At 41.8% G+C, this 21,262-nt stretch overlaps 1 protein-coding gene across 13 annotated transcripts in view; it reads right to left on the reverse strand.

Moving 5' to 3' along the window:
* The window catches only part of SVIL (supervillin), a 97,198-nt gene that overhangs the window by 45,241 nt on the left and 30,695 nt on the right, over positions 1-21,262 (reverse strand). For 3 of the 13 annotated variants that reach the window (XM_090266665.1, XM_090266661.1, XM_090266659.1), the window contains 10 exons: positions 18,823-19,704; positions 18,296-18,466; positions 17,578-17,612; positions 16,958-17,019; positions 16,565-16,704; positions 14,766-14,861; positions 12,928-13,171; positions 11,925-12,495; positions 10,847-11,072; positions 3,123-3,252 (listed from right to left, as the gene is read on the reverse strand). In XM_090266665.1, coding sequence (XP_090122791.1) covers positions 3,123-3,252; positions 10,847-11,072; positions 11,925-12,495; positions 12,928-13,171; positions 14,766-14,861; positions 16,565-16,704; positions 16,958-17,019; positions 17,578-17,612; positions 18,296-18,466; positions 18,823-19,704 — 2,557 coding nt within the window. The remainder of the gene's footprint in view (positions 1-3,122; positions 3,253-10,846; positions 11,073-11,924; positions 12,496-12,927; positions 13,172-14,765; positions 14,862-16,564; positions 16,705-16,957; positions 17,020-17,577; positions 17,613-18,295; positions 18,467-18,822; positions 19,705-21,262) is intronic. The other 10 variants (XM_090266671.1, XM_090266670.1, XM_090266668.1 and 7 more) reach the window with 6 other exon arrangements.

Raw genomic sequence — 21,262 nt, forward strand, 5'->3', positions numbered from 1 at the left:
AACATGCCAATATGGGGTTGAAATTTAAAAGAATTATTTGGTGAAAATAAGTAACTGCAAAGTAGTTGTAACAAAAAGACTCCTGCCAAATCACTTCTTTAAAACTTCACTTCATTTCACTTTCTTGATGGAACGACTTCTTCTGCAGGTAACTGTGCACAGACTGTGCTCAAGTGCACACATTCCGCATGGTGCGGACTGTGCCAAATCTACAAACCAAGTGGCTTTACAGTCTTTAGAACAAATTACATATGCTACACAGCACAAATGTGTAAGTCAGGTTAGCAATGCCCTAGACTAAGCTGAGAACAGGAGAAAGAAGAGGAGGGTGGCGAGGGAGAAAGGAGAGAGGAGAGAGAAGGAGCCCAAACTGTGGGTCCTAGGAAACTACAGAGTCAGCTCGGTCAATGATTAGTGCTCTTAAGCTCTTATTTCTCAGTCCTGATTTTGGGGGATAGATTTGGAAATGAAGGAACTGCTGTTAATTTACCTATTCTCTGACACATGACTGACCTTTTTGGAAGGGAAAGGAAAACTCTGACTTAGTTCTCCAAATCTATTCATGGGTCAAAAGAATATTTTCTTACTACGTAGGACCCTAAATGAGATGCTGATTACTGTACCACAAATGTGTTTCGTTTCCAACAAACTCTTTAATGGTTCTAGATTTTTAAGGCAATGTTGACTTCTTTTATGTGGCTCACGTGGTATTTTTATTGGACAGCAAGGATTTTCACAGGGGCAGTGGAAGTGACTGACAAGGTCCGGTCTCTACTTCCTGCCTCCTGTCTGTGGGACCAGGCTTAACTGCACTCAAAAGCTTGAGGAGGACAAACTGTAAACAGTTTGCCAACCATGAATAGGTGCTGTTCGGTGTGTTCAGACATCATGCAGGAAGGACGGAAGGTGCTGGTGCAGCTCCCCTGAGCAGCTCTCCATCAGCAAGGCTAGACCCAGCCCATGAAGCAGGATCCCCGCTGTGTGCACCACGTCATGGTTGTGCCCGCTCTCCAGGGCAGCAGTCAGACACCCAGCAAGCAGTGGCGTTTCTCAAGCACTCCTCAGCTGTTTGGGGACTGTCTTCAGACAGATCAGGTTTAAGGCACCTCACATGTGAGCACAGCAAAGGCGTGACAGAAATATACTGCCAGCGCTTGGGAAGAAATCAAGCCAAGGGCTTATCAGAGGCCATGTGAAAACCGCTTGACCTCAACAGAACCTGAGATATCCCAATGTCTGCTACACAAGCCTAAAATAGATCGGCTTATTTTAACTTCAAAGAGCTGATTGTCTCAGGCCAAAGTGAACTGGGTCACTCAGGAGGAGTGGAGGAGTGAGTTCACTTTTGCTGCGGAACCTGCAGCTTCCATTAACCCAGAGCATCATTTCACACTCAAACCCTGGGGACACTGAGAGCCCCGGTGCTTCTGCTGACTGCAGTTTCCACCCCACTGACAACTGCAGTCAGCTCGTCCGATCTTTGACTTCTGAAACCCTCAGTCAAGTGTTGAGGTAGTTCAGATCACATCCTTCCCTCACAGCCTCTGGTTTTCAGAGCCTCAAATGACTTCTGTCTTCTGCACAGGTTGGGCACTTATCTCATTCCACTATTCATGAGGAATCTGTCTAGCTTTGTGTTTTGTAGCTTTATTTTAATTTTCACCTGGCCACGTGGGACTGCCAGCTCCTAAGGCTTCTTTGTATCGTCCAAAATGACTGAGACAACAGTGTTAAAGTTATTTTTGAACCAATGACTTTAAGACTCTTTTAAATAAAGTCTGTGGGCAATTGGACCTAGTTGAAGGATCCAATTTCCTTTCACTTCTGGATCTCATTCTTAAATTCTAAATTTTACATCTATGCAAAAATTTACTAATGACCAAGAATGAAAGGTTTTTTTAGTCATTATCTTTAATATTACACATGTTTCAAAAGAGAGGATTCTGGATTGAGCATTGGGCCTGCGAACCAAATGGTCTCTGGTTTGATTCCCAATCAGGGCACAAGCCTGGGTTGTGTGCCAGGTCCCCACTTGCGGGCATGCGAGAGGCAACCACACATTGATGTTTCTCTCCCTCTCTTTCTCCTTTCCTTCCCTTCTCTCTAAAAATAAATAAAATCTTTTTAAAAAAGAGAGAATTCCAATTGCTATTCCTATTTAATCTACCAAGACACAGAAATACTATATAAGACAGTGTTCACACTATTGCCTCACAGGTCAGTGTACACGCTTCCTTTCCGTGTAAGCTTCTTAATGCAGGAAGGTCACATTCACAATTTCTCTCTTTTTCATATGCTGAAGTTGTTTTAGAACTAGCGAGGTCCAGGTGATCATCTAGCAGAAAGTTTTTTCTTTTCTGTTTGAAGACTTTGATGCTAGAAGTTGGCCTGTGGACATGGCTGTCACAGGTGTTCCCTGCCTCCAGCCAGCAGGTGCATTTGCAGTCACCAGGCCAAGCAGCAGGAAAGTCACTATCTGTTTTGAAAGTGTGCACTAACTGGTCAATCATTACATTAGAATTTAACAATTCATCAATGCTTTTGCATATGAACTCCTTGCCAGTAATGATAACAATGTGTTACTTAATTTTATTTAAACTTGTAACATATTTTCCTGTATGTTCTCAATAAAAAGTATACCTTCTCAATGTGAAAAATGCTTACAATTATAAAATGATGTCTCACTGACCACAAAAATTATGTCCTTATTTTGTATACTTAGGTTTTAAATCTCAATACAGGACATTTAAGTCCACACTTTATATGCAATGTATAAAGTGTTTGTGGTCAATTAGTTTTTCATTAGAAAGGCTTTAATAACATTCTCAAGTCAGACTTCATTTAGGAAGGCTTTAAACCAAAGTAAACGCTCACACTTCAAAATTTAGGAACTTGCTTGCTGACACATTGTGCAGGTGGTGCTGTGACCAGTTCTATGACACCTTAAGACTTGACCTTTGATCACCTGAAGCTGCTGTGAGACAGACTTTAAGTGTGAACTTCAAGGGCAAGGCAGTGCTGGCACCTCACACAGCAGTGATCAGCAGAGTCATGCATGCCTGTGTGACGCAGTTCTGAGTGTGAGGGCAGGTAGCACACCTTCCCGAACACAGAGAACTTACCTTCTTCTTGAGTGACTGCTCCGCTTCCTGTATGTGCAGGCTGCCTGTGATGGACGCTTTGCTGTACTCCTGCTTTCTGCTAAGTCTGTTTTTCCAATCTTCCTCCCCACTCTTCTTCAGCAGCGCTAACCTAAGGGGAAAGCATGTGAACCGAAGAGTTGAGCACCAAACTCTTATTGTAAAAGAACCATAACGTAGGTAAGTTAGAAGTCACTGGCCGCTCAATGACCAGTTACCTGATTTTAATCTTTCTGAATTTCATTTATTCTGAAGTATGTCTGGAAAAATAATATATGAGTCTCTTTTCTAAGATGGTCCTGAAGATTTTAAAGTTGATTGAAACACAAAGCTGAAATCTGACTTGCCAGATAAAAACTGCATCATCATTCCTTCAAAGGAAGAGCTGTGATTTTTCCTTGCCCTTGGGCTGAGTGAGAGCATGATCCCCAGAGAACAATGTCTGCTAGTGACCCCTTCTGGTCACTTCATGAAACAACATGTAATGGCTAAAGCTAGATAATAATAACTATTTGCAGAAAAAATAGCAGAAATAGGTTTAAAAACTTTAAGCTATAAAACACTGACAATCCCTTAATAGCATATCTTCCAATTACAGGTAAAAGATGATGTTTGAGATTGTTTTTCTTCCTGCATTCTAAGGCCTGTACTTTCCCCTCCAAATAAACTTGGTCTTTCCAATCTATCTTCTTAATACAGAAACTTCTCCAAAAACCCACTTTAAAAATTATAACTTTAACTTTCCTCAGGGGAAAGCTATCCACAAAAAAAGAATCTAATTAACTGAGATTTTTTACCTAACCTACTTTATAGTTCCACGACAGTGTGACCTGATAGAAAGCTGCCTGGATGCCACACCTATGAAAGGTTATTTTGTTTTTGCTAACTCTACTATAATGAATGAAGAAAACTTAGGCATTAACCTGGACAAACATGGGAAAGATAAAAGGTAAAAATGTGGTGATCACTGAACTCATTTGAGCTAATTCTCAAACACTTTAAAGATTTGGGAAAAATAATGATAGAGTCCTTGCTCTCCCTGCCCAGCGTCCTGGGCAGTGTTTAAAATTTAAACCTCATTAACACAGGTCCACAAACAGGATATTTGTAAGCAGTACATCAGCTCCAGCCTGGCCATTAACTCTGGTCAAGTAGTCTGGTCTCCTTTCCTTATTAGTTATTTCGGGAACTGGACTGGATGGTCTTAAAGGTCCCGTCAATTAAGTTTCCTGATTCTATTAAATATTTGAATTGGAGATGGGATGAGCTATATCACACTATGATAAAAGTTTTGTTAAACAAATAAGGAAAATTTTGCAGTACTTAAACAAGAATCCATTTACATTTACAAATTCATACATGATCACACCTTATACTTGTCTATTCATTCAGTCAAATATGGGAAGTAAGCCATGAAGAAAAGAACCCTCTAAAGGGGTCAGGAGCTTTAGATTCTGGACCTACTCACTCCCCAGTCTCTACCTTCCCCTTTCCTTCTCTTCCTTCCTGCTGTATGACAGCAGATAAGACCTCAAATGACCATAAAACTGGTATTATGCCGCCTTATCTACCTCTGATACTGTGATTTGTTATAAGAAGTATATGTTTGGTCTTTGTCCCTGTTTCTGGCACAGAACTCCTAAAACTCCTAAGGGATGGAATTTCCTAAGTGATGAGAGCCGTAAAATATCTTTTATTATATTAATGGTGTGACTTTTGGGAAGCATCTAAGGATGGGGGCTAGTGCCAGGAAAACCAATTTTCAGCTCCACCCCCTGATTTAAGGAATAGGGAGAGAGGCTGAAGATTGATTAAATCATTGGTTATTTGCAACTGAGCTTAATAATGCTTATGTAATGAAGCTGCCATAAAAACCCAAAAGGACAGAGTTCAGAGAGCTCTCGAGTTGGTGGAGCATGGAGATTTGGGGAGGGTGGTGTGCTTGGAGATGATGTGGAAGACCTGTGCCCCTTCCCACCTAAACCTGGCCCTAAACATCTCTTCCATCTGGCTGTCACAGAGTTGTATGCTTTTATGATAAACCAGTAACCTGGTAAGTGAAATGTTCCTCTGAGTTCTGTGAGCTGCTCTAGCAAATTAATCAAACCCAAAGAGGGGGTTGTGGGGGCCTCTGACTTATAGCCAGTAGGCAAAATGTACAAGTAACCACCTTGACTAATGACTGGCATCTGAAGTGCGGGTGGGAGACAGTCTTTAGGACTGAGTCTTTAACCTGTGGGATCTGATGCTAATTCCAGGTAGTGTCAGAATTGAGTTGAAGTGTAGGACACCTAGCTGGTGTCAGAATTGCTTGGTTATTGGGGGAGGGGAGGAAGCACATACATGGAAATTAAAGTCAGAATCTTACTAAAAGAGGCCCCATTTGGCTCAAGAATCCATATAGCCTGAAATTCTATAATCAATGACATTTGACAAGACTTTGCATGATACAAGGGCGAGTTCATGTACTTGAAAACTAATTCTAAATTTCTTTCAATGTTTTCATCTCAAGGTCAGTCTGCAAATGACTAAGATATATCATTATTCCAATCATTCTCAACGAGTCAGCTTTTTCTAATAAGAAAAAATAATCTAACAAAATCAAATCATTAAAAGATATAATTAGCATTTGCATGCTGCAGCAGAGCTTTCCAAGCTTTCAAAGTATCTATAAATGAGACTTTCAAAAAGTAAGCGTGCCAGTATTTCTACACCCAAACGAAGAGGCGTTTCCAACTCATCATCGCGTGAAGGCAGACAGTCACCTCACTGCTGTCCTCCATGTAAACTCATCTTAGAACCAGCTTTGTCTCCTCACTGTCAACGTGGATCAGTCATAATTCATCTTGGCCATCTGCCTTTTTAGTACAATCAGACTGGATTCCAAATGATTTGAGAGAATTTTCAAAGATAAAATATTCATTCTCATGAGTTGGGTTTATGAAAAATAATACACTACGGTTTTTGAGGACCTTCTCAAAAAGAAGCTCCCAAATATTTGGAGCAATGACAATATCATCTAAATAAACCTTTGGTTTCTCTGGTGGCTGATTTGAGGAATAAAACACTGACTTAGGAAAAAACAAATTGTGGAATCTTTAATCACTTTATAGTCTATTTTATACTAGGTTGATCTCCACAGCAACCTTTAAGACACTAAATATTGTTATTCCCAATCTGACAGACAAGGAACATGGCACACACAGACCAAGGATTTAGTTGACAGGAGTCATGCTGCATGTCAGTGGGACAGGGAGATGTGTTTCCAACCAGGCATGTCCTGCCTCTGGTCCAGGCTTGCGTCACTACCTGAGTGCATGGGTTGACCAGAAACACTTGCCCTAAGTTTTCAAGAACAGCATAGTTTTCTGGATTTCTTACAATGTTCTCCCCTGCCCCTATCTAGGTGGCCTTCAAAGATTCCTCTATTCCAAGAACCTCAAACCTTGCTCCTGGATATGCTGGCAGAGCTGTCCTCAGGGACTTCTAAAGACTACAGAGTGATCAAATAAGATGGAAGAAACTGCGGTTCCATTGGACTGACGTGGTACTTGGGACCTAGCCTTAGCCTCTGTGGTGCAAATGATGGATAACTTAAAAATAGCATGCAATGACACTTGAATGTATTGTTCTTGTCCCTTTAGATCTCCCAGTTGGTCTCCACAAGCAGAGGAGGGCAAAAGACCTTTCCAAATGCGTTCTTGCCTCTGCAACCTCACAACCCTCCTGATTCACTGTAGACTGCTGTGTGCTAGAGATGGCTGAGGAGCTCATCGCCTGCTCTTACACATGACATAAATTACTGCTCATGCAATTCAAACAACTGTCAGCACTTTTAACATTAGCCAAGTCCAAGTGCTATTTGCAGGGCTGTGATGCTGAGAGCCTGGGCATCTGCTCTGTCTGAGGCTGAGAACCCAGTGAGTGGCACTGCATTAGCCTATTGACCCTGTGGCTTGGCCAGAGTCACCATGACGTGGGCTTGCCAGGCCGCCTAGGGAAATGCTCACCCCTCTTGCCACAGCCCACACTTTCTCAGCAAAGAATACTGACCTGAGTGGCTGCCTCAGGGACACTGATCTGACAGCCCTGCCTGAGCAGAACAAGTTCTGCAGGCTCACAGCAGCCAAGCGCTGGGTCAAACACAGGACAGGCAAACCACTGGCCCAAACCTTCAACTTCTCTCTTCCCTCTTTAAAAATGTCCCTGCATTTGAGAGACCCATGGCCACCACACAGATTTCAGATAAGGCTGAATGGCACTGATTAGTATTTATAATGGCCTTGGTTAGTTTACAGGCTGGAGGAGTGAACTAACAAGTTTTTTTAAATGAGGGCAAATCAGAGACCGAAAAAGGAGGGTCAGAGGGGAATGATACCTTTATCCCTAATTCATACATAAATCTGGGGTCCTCTAGTGGCTGAAATCTCCCAGCTAGGGAAGGGATGTGGAGTCTGTTGGGGAAGTATGAATACAGCTTCTGCTGGGTGGAGGGCAGAAGGGTGGATGGAGGGGCAGGCAGGGAACACAGGGTGACCCCTGCTGCCCCTAGGAGTCACAATTCTGCAAGCCGGCAGGAGGAATAGGGCAACGTCTTCAACATTCTTCAACAAAGTCCTCACATTCCACCAATTTTCCAAAGCGAAGGGATGGCTCCTTCACCTTTTTTAGTAATCTTCTCCCCAATATAAAAAATGTCTCAGCTTTGGTTGTTTCAGTAATTGTGGAAATAAGATTTCTAAAAGCCTAGTGTACTTTTAAAGAGGTATTAAAGGTTTTATCCCTAAATAAACTAAAAATTATTTGATTTGCAATGCTTTTCAAAGAAGCTCCCAAACAGGGACAATTCATATACACCCCAGCAATTTTATTAATCCAGTGAAAAAGGCAGATTGTGCTTAAGTTTGCACTCGTTAGGGTTCAAACCCAACCTTCTAGAGGTCAGAGAAGATGAAAAAAGAAAAGACACTTTCATTTATATTTCTCCTTGAGCATCAAACATGTTCTAACAGGGAGTGGGCTGAGGGCGAGACTAGAATCCAGCTCTGGCCATCAGTTCTGCTCACTCACCAGGTGACCTCGCTCGTGCCAGTGGAGTTAATGCCCTCCTCTGGCAGAGTGAGGCAGCCAGAGGAGGTTAGACTAAAATTGAAAAGTTCTACTTTATATGCTGCCTCAAAAAATAAAAATAAAAATAAAGAAAGAAAAGAAAGTAAAACCCAAATAAATACATGAATAGCATTCTTATTTTAAATAGATCAAGCTTCATTATCTCAATTGAACAGAAGAGAGGGATTATAAGACCAATTTAGGGAAAAGCTATCACAGACAGATTGTAGGGATATATAGTTTTTCTATTTCAGAAAAGAAAAAAATCAAAGTACCATCAAGATCAGGGTGGGGGAAGACTACTGGCAATATATTTTGTATTAGCATAATTATAAACATAGCTGCTAAATAAAGTGCTCCTCATACTTTTTCAAACATATAGGCACACCTTGTTGTGTGTGTGTGTGTGTGTGTGTGTGTGTGTGCGTGCTTTGCTTTATTGAGCTTCATAGATGTTGAATTTCTTAGAAATTGAAGGCAAGACTCTCCACCAGTGAAAAGATTACTACTCGCTTTATTGTGATGCTTGTTTTATTGCAGTAGGCTGAAACCAAACCTGCAATACATCTGAAGTATGCCTGTATATTTTAACAATTAAACTTATTAGCTGAATATTTAACAAGCATTCCTTAGTATCATGGTTCTGAACAGTGGGGGGTCACTCTTGGAGACTGAGAGAGGTGCTGTCTCCCTCTCGCCAGAAGGCGCATGTGCACACACAGCGGACTTTAAACACTTCCAGGCACATCCCAGAAACCTTACAGTCACCCTTGAACTCCTCCGTCAACCACAGAGCCTGGGTTAAGGGGCTGAACCTTTATAGTACCTCACATTTTCCAAAAGGAGAATTTTACAGTAGGATTAAAACTGCTTTTGGAAAGGCACAAATACACTAAAAGTTACTAAAAACAGCAAATAAATCAATAATTATCAAACCATGGATAGACACAAACTTCATCATGAAGCCCTAAGTCCCAAAAGATAGATTATGGATACCCAAAGGTGGGGGATTCCCTCTTAAGAGCCTTTGAAAGGAGGAGTATGCCTTAGTATTTTCCATTGGAATTTTACTCCAGAAATATACAAAACATCTATATAACACCAGAACTGTGTATTAGTGATACACAGTCATCATTAACTCCCTTAAATGGAATCTCTTTATTCTCATTAACCAGTATCAATAGTTGGATCTCTGGGATCCAAATCCTCTGAGCCAGGATTCTGCAGAGGTGGCTTGCAGGCCAGAAGAGGCCCAAGAGTTTCCCAGAGTCAGGACCCGAGTCCTACCCCTTAGCTTACCCCTCAGCCCTCATCGATGCTTCCTCACTCTAGCAGGTCTAATGTACCACAAATTTTAAAGAATAAAGGAGAAAGTAAATAAGATTTAACAACCTTAACAATTCATTAGTTGAAAAAGGCTCCATCTCATTAATTTTTCAAGAATATTGTTCAAAAGCTTGGCTTGTAGCTAGAATAATAAGAGTAATCAGAGTCTGACAGAGCAAGGAAACTTCTGGGTGGTGGGAGGTGCTAAGGAAGAGTCCGGGTGGGCAGAACCGCAAGGAGCTGACAGCAGAAATAGTTCTGCTCATCACACGGGAACTCGAGGAGACCTTTCTTCACGCTGTGTTCCTGTCACTGTTACATCTTTTGTTGCTTAATTTAATGGTGGCTGAAGGTTAACAAGGAAAATATGACCTGAAACATTTAGCTCCTATTCTTTGTATCTGTCCCATTTAAATATATCCTCTCAATCCTCCATCATTCATTCATTCTTTCTTTTTAATCCTCATCCAAGGAGATGTTTATTGATTTGAGAGAGTCAGAGAAAGAAACAAATAGCAATGAGAGAAATATCAATTGGTTGCTTCCTGTATATACCCCAATAGGGGATTGAACCCTCAGCCTTGGTATGTGCCCTGACTGGGAACTGAACCCACAACCTTTTAGTGTATGGGACGGCACTCCAAACAACTGAGCCACCCGACCAGGGTCTCCATCATTCTTTTGAATGAAATGACATTACGGTGTTGATACTCAAATATAATCTTTCGTAGCTATTACCAGATACAAAATTTCTAAATGCAGTTTAGAAAAGTCATTTATTTTCTGTAAAATAAATTTAGGTTTTAATCCCAAAGATTTATATTCTAGATATGAATTTATATTCATTCTCCCTACATAAACATTGGTTCTACATATTTTACATAGACAAATAGTCAGAAACAGTGAGTACATTTAATCTGATGCCACGTGGATCTGAAAGGGAAAGAGCTCTCTGTTCCCATCACTGGAGACTCAAAGAATTTAATATAAAAAAGAAAATGAAACTGCAAACAAATGAAGCAAGCTAAGGTCTGCTTCTGTGGTTTTATCAGATGAGTCTGGAACTGGCACTCATCCTGCCTTACCCAACCAGACAGGGGGTCCCTGCAGTTCACTCCCAAATACCTCGACTTCCCCACAGAATTATAGTAGAACAGCCTTATGTAGATGGACTCGCAATCTCCTCTTTGCCCATTATTCAGATCTTTTCTGAAAAGCAAGCTGTAGTTTCTCCCTCATAGAATTACTCGGCAGTCATTAAATCTGATTACCTTTCTTTAATTGACATAGTTTTGCTGGGTGACTCAAGGATGCCCTCCACTGTTGGCGTTTTGATCTCTCCAGCAGCAAACATCGCACATGGATTCTTAGACTGCTTCTCCTGTGGTTGTGCTGAAGGCTCCTGCTGCTTCCAGGACACTGGGGCTGCAGCTGGAGCAACAGTTTTCCCAGCAGCTGTGCCGGTCTGCTCAGAAGTGGGCTCCCCGAACTCTGCCGCTGGGAAGGAAAGGAGCAGCGTCAGCACTACCTCCTCCAGGCAAGCATTCTTCCAGCTATTCACCCCCCGCCCCAAGCGTCCTGCACTTGGAGTTCAATCCGTGGACACATGGCTGGTTACCCAATCCACTGGGATTTATGCAAATCTGTGGCACGCTATATTCTGTGAGAAAACTAAACGTCCCAGTGGGTTACTCCACACAGCAAACCGTTTGGTGACAATTGGTCTTTTCCTGTGTGTGAGACACAGGAAGTTAGCCTTCACTATACAGTACATAATGTTTCCACTCCTCCAAACACTACTTTCAAATGTGCCACACTCACAAGCCAAAACCACTGTTATAACTTACATACTGTCATTTTATGAAAATGCAGAATGAGAAAAAAAGTCCCATGTGTATAGCTTGCTAGTGTGCATAAGAGGAGTGCAAAAGGAAGGTCTGGAAGTCCACAGACCTGGGTTCAAGTCCTGCTTCCCTGTGCATACCCAACCTGGACATTTGGGTCACAGATGGGGCCAACAGAGCTGGCAATGCACAGGGCTGTTAGGTGCCTTAATGTGACCAAAGTCATCAAATACCCTTATCAAAATGTGTGAAAGAGCTTCAGGTATTTTTATGGTTGAAAAATTGGTAATCCACTGAATAAGTCCAATTTAGGAGGAAGAGAAGTTGGGGAGTGGGGGTGGAGTAGGATTCACACTAAAATTTTCATCAATGCTAGTTATAAACCATCTTCATAATTTAATTAAATCTAGTGATTTAATTAGAAACAATCACAAACAGGCAAACAGTCAAGCAGAAACTGAAAACCCAGCTGGTGTCTAAAACTTGAGGAGCAGCAGCAACTTACCTCTCAGCGAAAACTTCCTCTTTGTGACGTTCCCCACATCCACCTTCTCTTCAAAGGGCTGCCTGTCCTTCAAGTCTGGGTTCCCCTGGGTGGTGCTTTTAGCAGTGGGAAATTCCTCGTCACCAAGGTGGGGGACAGGAGCATTAGCTGGCTCCAGGCTCCCCTTTCTCAAGACAGTATATCTAGGCTCTTTCGGGCTGTCTCCTTCCCAGACTCGGTTGAGGATGGGGTAGGATGGCGCGACTCCCTCCAGGGACTCGTACTCTCTCACACCACTGTCCCTCCCTGTCAAGACTCTCTTACTCTCTGTCTCTCCAAACTCTCTCAACATGCCTTTGCTCCCACTGTCCTCTGCTGAAGGCTGCCAGGCTTGGGACTTCAAAATGCTTCTAACTGGAGCATCTGAATTCTCTATCAAAGAAGGAAACTTATAATCAGTGGCACTTGTGGTGTCATCCAGGGATGGCTTTGTCCGAAGATCCCCTGCGTACATTGGAGTGACCGTAGATGCCTTGGTGGACACAGATGTGTTAACAGTGGGTGAGAAAGGAATGAGCTTTCCACTTTGTACCTGGGAGAACACAGTGAAAAAGGGAAGAAGGGATTTAAAAATACTGTCCACGTAAACCCCAGTGTATGGATTGACCTACACTGAAATACTACCTTTGGTGCAGTTTTACTGCCTGTCTTGTGGGAAACCAATCCTAGACAGAGTTATACAATGCATCTCATTAATCAAATCATCTGGGTGAAAAGCAGACTGTGCGTCCTATTTTTCTCTCTAAAACAGACACACTCCGCATGATTTCAGCAAGCAAATTATAAAAATAAGAAAAGAGAAACATACTTGGCATTTTTAGGAATGAAGTCATTACCAAGTCATCTACAGGTAACACGGTGTATAGGTAGATTACTTTCAATATATCGTTAGCCTGAGATAAACCGGTGCTCCTGTAGTTTAAGAACATACCAGCAAACTGGAATTCGATGACAGCGTACCCACCTGTTCCACCTCTCCCAGTGTGACCGGCTGAGTTTGATAGCGAGCATTCATTCTCCTCTGTCTTGTGTCTATTCTGTTTCGGGTAGAAATAGCTTTTGAGACTGGCTGGGACAATTTGTTAAACAAGGCCAACTTCTCTGCCAAGCTTAGAGTGGAGGAATCAGGTTCACCTTGTTCAGCAGAATCTTTGCCCTCATTTGCCTGGTCTCTGGCTAAAGCTTTTTGGTGAGCAGATGCCTGCAATCTGAAAGGGAGAAAAAGTCAGTGACACAGATAAAAACAAACATAAACCCACCGCTAATTTTGTATGTTAACTTTCTTCCAAGTGTCAATTTTGAAAAGGGCTTTATTTTTGCCTAAGTACATTTAAGACAGGTGTAGGCAGTTGCTTAACTATTAAAGGAGACAGTAAAAAGCAGAGTTGCCTGGGGACATTAGCCTTGCCAATTTCACAAAGAGCAGATTTTTAGCTCTGAATTATCTCTAAAAAATTGAATTTCCTGCTTGAGAAATTGAAGTCAGCTTGGACATACCCTATTTTAGAGAGAAAGTTGTATTGTTAGTATCAATAATCAACAAGGCTAAAGGGAGTCTTAAGTCACCACCTAAGGCATAGTTAGACATTATCTAAATATGTGGTTCAGAAGGTGACCTTTCCATTTTAAATAATTAGCAAATAATTAGATAACCATGCTGTCTGCAACATTATCCACAACCCAGGGTTTTGATTTTCACTTTCTAAACACAAATGGTTTACTTTTAAAGATTCTTTCACTCTTTCACTCTAGCACTTTCTCTCATAGATTTCTACCATTTTCTTTTTAAGGTGTTTAAATCAGTAACTTGAAAAGTGAAGGACATTTCAGACCATGGTAAGTCCTTCCAGCTCCCAGGCAGAGAAGGCTTCTGGCAACATGGCCACGATGAATCCTCAAAGGTTTAGGACAAGGTGCCTCTGGCCACTAGCAAAACCAATTCCTAAATCCAGTAAACAGTTTATTCTGCCTTGACTCCAATTAATCACCACTTCACATATTGTCCCAGCCAAGACAAAAGAGTGGCGTCAATGTTCCAGGGTAAAGGGAGATGGCCATAAGGCCCCACCCTGTCTTGGTGTCTCTTCTGAGGTCAGCAGGTAAACCAGGAGGGTAGCCTCAACCTCCTTCTCCAGGGAGGTCCCAGCGTCTGGGTTGTGCCAGCTTTATTTTTGCATTGTCATTCTACTTCTTTTAGTCTTATTTTCAACCTTTGTGTTTTTGCCCATACTAGTAAAATACAGGGGCTATTTTTGCCTGAAGGACATAATTTAAAAATATGATAATGAAACGTCTTTCAGACACTATAAATTCTTAATACCCTAACCTCCAAATATAACGGCATTGTCTATGCATCAGAAACAGGTAGGGTTATTTGTAATACTTATTTGTGTCTATACATGTTTTTAGAAAAACCTGGGTATTATGAAAATTTCAACATTCATACCAACTTCCATTTTTCTATTAATCTTTATCAAGTCCTAGTGTTTTAGATTGAAGAATGACATTTCTTAAGGATGTCTATGTTTATAAAAAACAGAAACAAAACACATGGATAAGTGAGTTAGTGTGATTCTAGTTCCAACATATCATGGAAGCAGGTAGATGAAGAGTTTTCTCATGCAGGCCTACATGACATCATCAGCATCTTGTACTATGACAAAATGAAATGGCATACATTCTTGGAACAAGAAGTTGCACTGACTTATTGTCAAACAAATGAAAGGCATTCAAGATTTTCAGGTCCGTCTGCAGTCTAGCACCTGTGCCCTCGGGCCGCATGCCGCTATCGCTGTCCAGTACCTGGCAGGCTGCACAGTGCTCTTAGCTACAGTGGGACTAGGAAGTCTTGTCATTACAGGGTGGGTGGCCACAGAGCAGGAAGCAGGGAGAGGTTCACTTTAAAGAAATTGCCAAAGAAGGAACATTCATAAGGAGAGAGAAGAAAAAAAGCATTAAGGAAGGCATAGTTTTCCACTCAGAAATGTGAAATCAAATATATTAACAAAGTTATTTGCTCATTACATTGGGAAAATCACAAAAGAACTTGAAAAGCAATAACAAGCTTAGGAAATAACAGACAGAAGCTACTCAAAGTAAACAGTGTAAGAATAGGCTATCTTCAGAAAATATTCTGGTTTAAAAAAGTAATTTAAGAACGCTAATGTGAACCACGAGGATATCAGTAGATTATGCCTATTTTTAGGATATTTTTCTCAATCTATTTTTTAAAAAGAATCAGTATCCTCATATACTTTATAGGCACATCAAAGTAGACTCAGAGAGCCTACAGGGTGATAATTTTTGCTTATATTTACCTTTTTGTTTCCTTGGGTAGCTGCTTTGTGTTTTAAAACAGCCACTCAAATATTTAAAGAGTTAAAAATTTTAATTAAAATAAACTGATTTGCTAAGAGTTCCTAATGGGTACAGAATGTATTTATTCAAAAATATACCAAAATGTTAAGAAATAGCTTAGGAAAGAAGTGAAGGCAGCTTATCAAATAGCAGATTCACAGGTGTGGGCTGTGACAGAGGCCTCTGGGGATGCTACTACCAAGTGAGATTCACATAATTTTTTCAGAAAGTGTGTGTGTCCAGGGGAAGGAAGTGTGTGTGTGTGTGTCCAGGGGAAGTGTGTATGTGTCCAGGGGAAGTGTGCGTGTGTGTCCAGGGGAAGTGTGTGTGTGTGTGTCCAGGGGATGTGTGTGTGTGTGTGTGTGTGTGTATGTCCAGGGGAAGTCCAAAAACAATTTTTAAAAAAATGGCCTGACCAGTGTGCTTCAGTTGGTTGTCATCCTGCAAAGAAAGAGTACTGGTTTAAATCCTGGTGAGGGCATGTGCCTGGGTTGCAGGTTCAGTGCCTAGTCAGAGGCAACCAATTGATGTTTCTCTCTCACACTGATGTTTCTCTTCCTCTCTTTCTCCCTTCCTCCCCCTTCTCTGAAAATAAATTGAAAAATAAATTTTTTAAAAACTAATAAAAGTTTGCACTTTATAGAAGTTATTATCCCTGAATGAATGAATGAATTTGGGAAATCAATTCTGAACATATTAGAACATACTGTTCAAAACTTATTTTCTACAGTTCAAAAAGTTATCAAACTTCCAATTAATTTTTTAAAATTTTGATTATTTAAAAACAAACAGAAAACCCTTCACGTTTCAAGATAAATACTAAAACATCTATGGGAGATGTGATATCTGGGGTTTGCCTGAAGATAATGCAAGAGGAAAGGGGAAGGAGGCAGGGATCCAGGTACAGGAGCTGATGATTATTGAAACTGCGTGATGAGTGCATGGGGTTCATTAGATTAATCCATCTACTTTCATGGTGTAAGTTTTCCATTGTAAAAGAGATAAGAAAACACAGAGACAAAAAAATTAAACTTCCTCTTCACGTTTTTCTAATAGATACAATAGATAACACAGCCTATTATGAGGTTCAGAGAGACTCTAGTAAGAAAAGTCTCTAACACCAACTACTCTATGGCTTCTAACTACACCATCTCCCAATCACCTTGTTTTACTTAAAAATCTTTAAGTCTCTTTGTAAAGAGAAGACATCATGGCCACAGCCCGTGCGCAGAAGGGAGACTCACGTGGCTGCGATGACCACCTCCTCGGGAGTCACAGGCTGGGTGTGGGATCTGTCTTGCAGACGCCGCAGCCTTTGTTCTACTGCCGCGTTTCTTGAACGTCGCTTTGGAACATTTTTCTCATCAAAGGACCTCTCCATTTCCTGAGATCAGAAACATCGTGGAATCCTTATGAATGTAAGGAAAGGAAATTGGGACAGCAAGATGGGTCTACTTTGTTCACCTCCAGGACTCCCTGGGGGAGCCCCCAGAGAGGCTCAGATATTTTCTCAGAAGTGAACCCTCTTTCATTCTACGTCGCTGGTGGTCACACCAGCCAAGGATCAGAAGAGAACCACAGGTGGGCCAGAGCCAGGTGGGCGACAGTTTCTACTCATACACTTCAGCACATCTTACCCGGAAAAGCAGCCTCTTGGCAGCAACACTCAGCTTGGCTCGTTCATCTACCTTTTCTTCATCTGTAAAAAGCCACAAAATAAAAACTGGACATCATTAGAAAATTTAGATAAAGACTCTAGAAAAGTATCCCAAGGCTGACCTGAAAATCCTGTGAATAGAACAGATGTACTAAAAATTATAATTGGCAATATTTCCCCCTTGTGGGGAGCCTGTTCTTCTGCTCAGTGAAAAAGTGCTCATTTGCATTGCAATTAACCAAACAAATTCTGCCTGGACAGTAATTTTCTATGGTGCTATTGGACAAATTGAGATTTCATAATAGATTTTTGGGGAAGGAATGTCTCTTCTTTATTGTTCAATAGCAGCAGTAACAAGAAATACCTGCTCCTTTGGATCACATCAGTTGTTTCATTATTGCTCACTCAGCAATTTTCTAACTCAAAACCTAAGGCAAAGATCATCTGAAAACCCTACCTTCGGTTTTATTATACTCACAGAAAGAAAACCCAAGAAAAAGTAAGAAATAGAATGATAATCTCATTCTTAAAAAGTAAAAATCTTATTTAACACTAATCTGGGTGAGATGATAAAGAAGCAAAAGGAAAACAGATACTTGCCCTCAGCAGTTGGCATTTCTGAATATGAAGTAGACCTAGGAGAGATATTAGCAAATAATCACAATAAAAAATTAGCTGGTGGGAGTAGAAAAGCCATATAAAACATCACTTTAAAAGTAAAAACAAAAATGCAAGTAAACTTTCTTAAGTAATATGATCCTGATAGTAATTCTAGTTGTGAATACACATGTGCAGGTAACAGACACCATGGACTGTGTGTGCACACAGCCCAGCCAAGTGCATGCCTCGTGGAGACAGACCAGAATCAAGTGTGACTTACTGAACATGACTGATGATAATTTTTAGACAAACCTTATCATTTCTAGGGATAATCAAGTGATAATATAAAACTCAAAAACAACATGTAGGCAGACATTTATAAAATGAACACCCCTAAGTTATTTTCACTGTAAAATCTGATGAGTACTCAATTTGGATTCCAATTTAATAAAGACATACAAAATTAAAAACATTAAATGAAGAAAAGTGTTTCTTACTTCTTACAGTCTGAGTGCAATCTAAAATAGTGTCTTGGGAAACTGTTGTCATGGACATCATTCTTTAAAAAATACATTTACATGAGCCAAATATATATCCCTTATTGAAGAGATGGAAGAATTATGGAATGACCACACACCCCTTAAACAGCATCAGGACCAATATTGTGGTGAAGATCCTGTATGAGTTCTCTTAAGTTCCTAGACATATACATGCCTACCTATCCGATTCCTCTCGTTCTGCTGAAGTTATAGGTTGAGTTCTAAATCTTTCAGAAGCTTTTCTACTTTCACCAGGAGAAAAATAGCGTCGTGGTTTCCGGGACCCTCTCTCCCGTTCCACACGGGTAGGCAAGCCAACTCCTTTGGTTGACCTCTCAAGCCGCGATTGGCTTTTAGAATCATCGGGAGAGAGGATACAGCAGGGAACCGGGGAGACAGAGAGAGAATAAAGCAAAGGTTTATGCATACCAGTGAGTAAAGGCACAGACACCGCCAAATCCCGCTGCATGCCTGTCCCATGCACGTAAAGGAGGCGGAGCATTCCCGAGACCCATCCTCCAGCTCCCCATTAGTAGGCGAAGCAGAATGGTAGTTTTGGAGCCATGTCCTACATGATCTGCCCTGCACACTTGTGAGCTAAGCTTAAACAGGACTCAATGCGGGACGCAACACAAGTCTAAAAGTGAATAATTCTGCCAAGGACGTGCAAGTGACACATCGGGAGGACGTTTGCAACATCACCTACAGTTCGGGTTTCTGGCTGGCACTGGCAGACTGCAGAAATGCATTTCGGAGCTGGGCGACAGAGACCTTGGTGTCCAGCATGCTCGCCTCTGTGTGGAGCCCCTCAGCTCTGGAGCTCTGCCCCTCGGACTGCCCCTTGCCCCTCAGGGCCTGGAGCTGCGGGGATCCCGTGTAGTCAGAAAAGGAGCGGGTGAGGACCTTGTGCTTCCTCCTAGATGCTTCTTTTTGGGGATCTGTCACTCTGGCGTCTTGGGACGCAGGCTCTCTCTGAACATACAAAACCACTTCGCTCCTGCCTGTCCTCTCAGTGAACTGGTGCTGGGCTTGGGGTGGATGTGATGGACTTTGAGGCTCCTCCTGATGTTCTAAGGTGATGGCGCCCAAAGCGGGCTTGCCAAAGCCCTCCTTTCCAGAGGGGCAGTCACGACTTCTCTCAAGCCCATCATCCTCCAAAGCCAGGAGCGCTTTCCTGCTTTTCGCGAGAGCTTCTGCGAGGGGTACATCTTCTTCTGCTTGTGATTCACAAATGTGGAGAACGGGGGTATGCCTTCTCTCGCCTTCGAGAACCTTCAGGGTGGGAGGCTGTATGATGTTCTGGGTGGCCGACCCCACCCAGCTGCTCTCGGACACAGTTTCTGAGGTTTCTGAGGTCACCAGCACAGCCGTGTGCACGGGATCTGCCGGCTGGACATAGCCCCGGATCGGCTGTCGTGCAGCGCCCGCTGCTCTGCCTGTGACCCTATCAAAGGCCGAGTTTTCTGACTGAAAGGACAGGTAATGCACCGGTACTGGCTGATGTCTCCTCTGAGTTACAGACTCTGAGGCAAGTTCTGGGCTGCTGCGAGCACTCTCCTCTTTCACCATTTTTTCTCTAACTTTAATTCTTTAAGAAAGAAAAAGGGTTTAAGTTGCAAAGTATAGTAACCGCTCAACGGGAAGGAAGCACGTGTGCGTGGTGGGTCACCAGTGACTGGATGTCACCCCAACGAGAGAACAATGGGTGAGAAAGCATCTGGGGTGTAATGTCTGAAACCCGCTGTTTGCAAGAGGAACGATTTTGATTCGAGTTCCCAAGAGTGCATTCATATGCTGGGGTGGTGAAAACTAACTCTACCTCCATAAAGCTGAGGGGTCAGATGCGGTCCTGGGAGAGAATGGATGCCTGTTGACTACATGAATACCCAGCAGCCACAGAAAAACCCCTTACTAAACACCAGCAGTAAGCATTAGGCACCCTGAGACTGGGGCTGTGGGCGGCCAGCCCAGCAAATGGCTGTGGGGTAGTTTCCAGCATGCCTACACCTATGGACCAAATGTAATGTCATCAACTCCTGGAAATGTAAGAGCATTCATGAATACTTTTTTATTGAGCTCAAGACACAATAAATAATCGCCTCTTTCAAGCACATGACTAAACATTCACAAGCTTTTTCATGCAACCCAGACTGCATTCATTCATTCAAAAGACATATCAGTTTGGACATCATTACTATTAATAACTGTAGCACCCAGAAGAATGTTAGAGAAAAGATATTTGTTGAAAGAATTAATAAACTGAACATTTTCTCTCCTCTAAACTAGCAACTCTTATTAGGCCGTTACTTCAAAAATAATGTAAAAAGAGATCGCTCTGGTTGTTTCTGGGGCTATTGAAATATCTTAGAGCAAAACAGAAATCCATTTTAAAAGCTACTTTTCTACTTTACTGTGGCTGCAGAAGCAAAGGAGCCAAGGGCTCTGGCTATGGGGGCCTCGGAGACATCTCCTCAAAGCCTGGCTGAGCTGTTGGCCTCAGTCGCTTTATCTTTTAAGTGGAAAGAATAGTGACAAAATGTGACATGATGTTTGCAAAGCACGTGAATTTAATAGCCCTAGCTAGTTCTTATTTTTACTTTTTGAGATACCACTTAGTGAGAAAGGAGAAACCATTGCAACTGCTTAGGAATATATTACTAACTGGGGATAATTAAAAAAAAATTAAGAATGGCTTTAGAGTGGAAAAAGTGACTTCTTGGGGATTAGTCAGAGAAATAATTATTTTGGATATATCCTTTCTGGAAGAGACTATTTTCTTAAACAACTAACATACCTTGTTAAATGTGATAAAAATGCCTACACGTTTTTCATCAGAAGAGGCGGGGGATATCTACGTATCCTTCATTAAAGAAAAACAAAGACACAGTTATTATGAACGATTTGGGGGAGAGGGAGGATTCTGAGTTGTTATTTTTCTCAGACTCGCCAGTGTTGGACGTTTTCATATTTATAAACTTTGTTAATCAAAAGAAGACTAAAATGTGGCTCAAGTTCTCCTGTGGAATGTGTCCTTTTAATCAGACAATCTGAATGTTGTCCTCAGCTGAGAACAAAGTGACTGTTGGAAACTCAATATATGAGAGCTTTGTCTTGCCAGTGACTTATTCATTCTTATTCCTTCCGCC

This window comes from Furipterus horrens, unplaced genomic scaffold (genome assembly GCF_987537825.1).
Source record: "Furipterus horrens unplaced genomic scaffold, mFurHor1.1.pri manual_scaffold_2, whole genome shotgun sequence".
NCBI lineage: Eukaryota > Metazoa > Chordata > Mammalia > Chiroptera > Furipteridae > Furipterus > Furipterus horrens.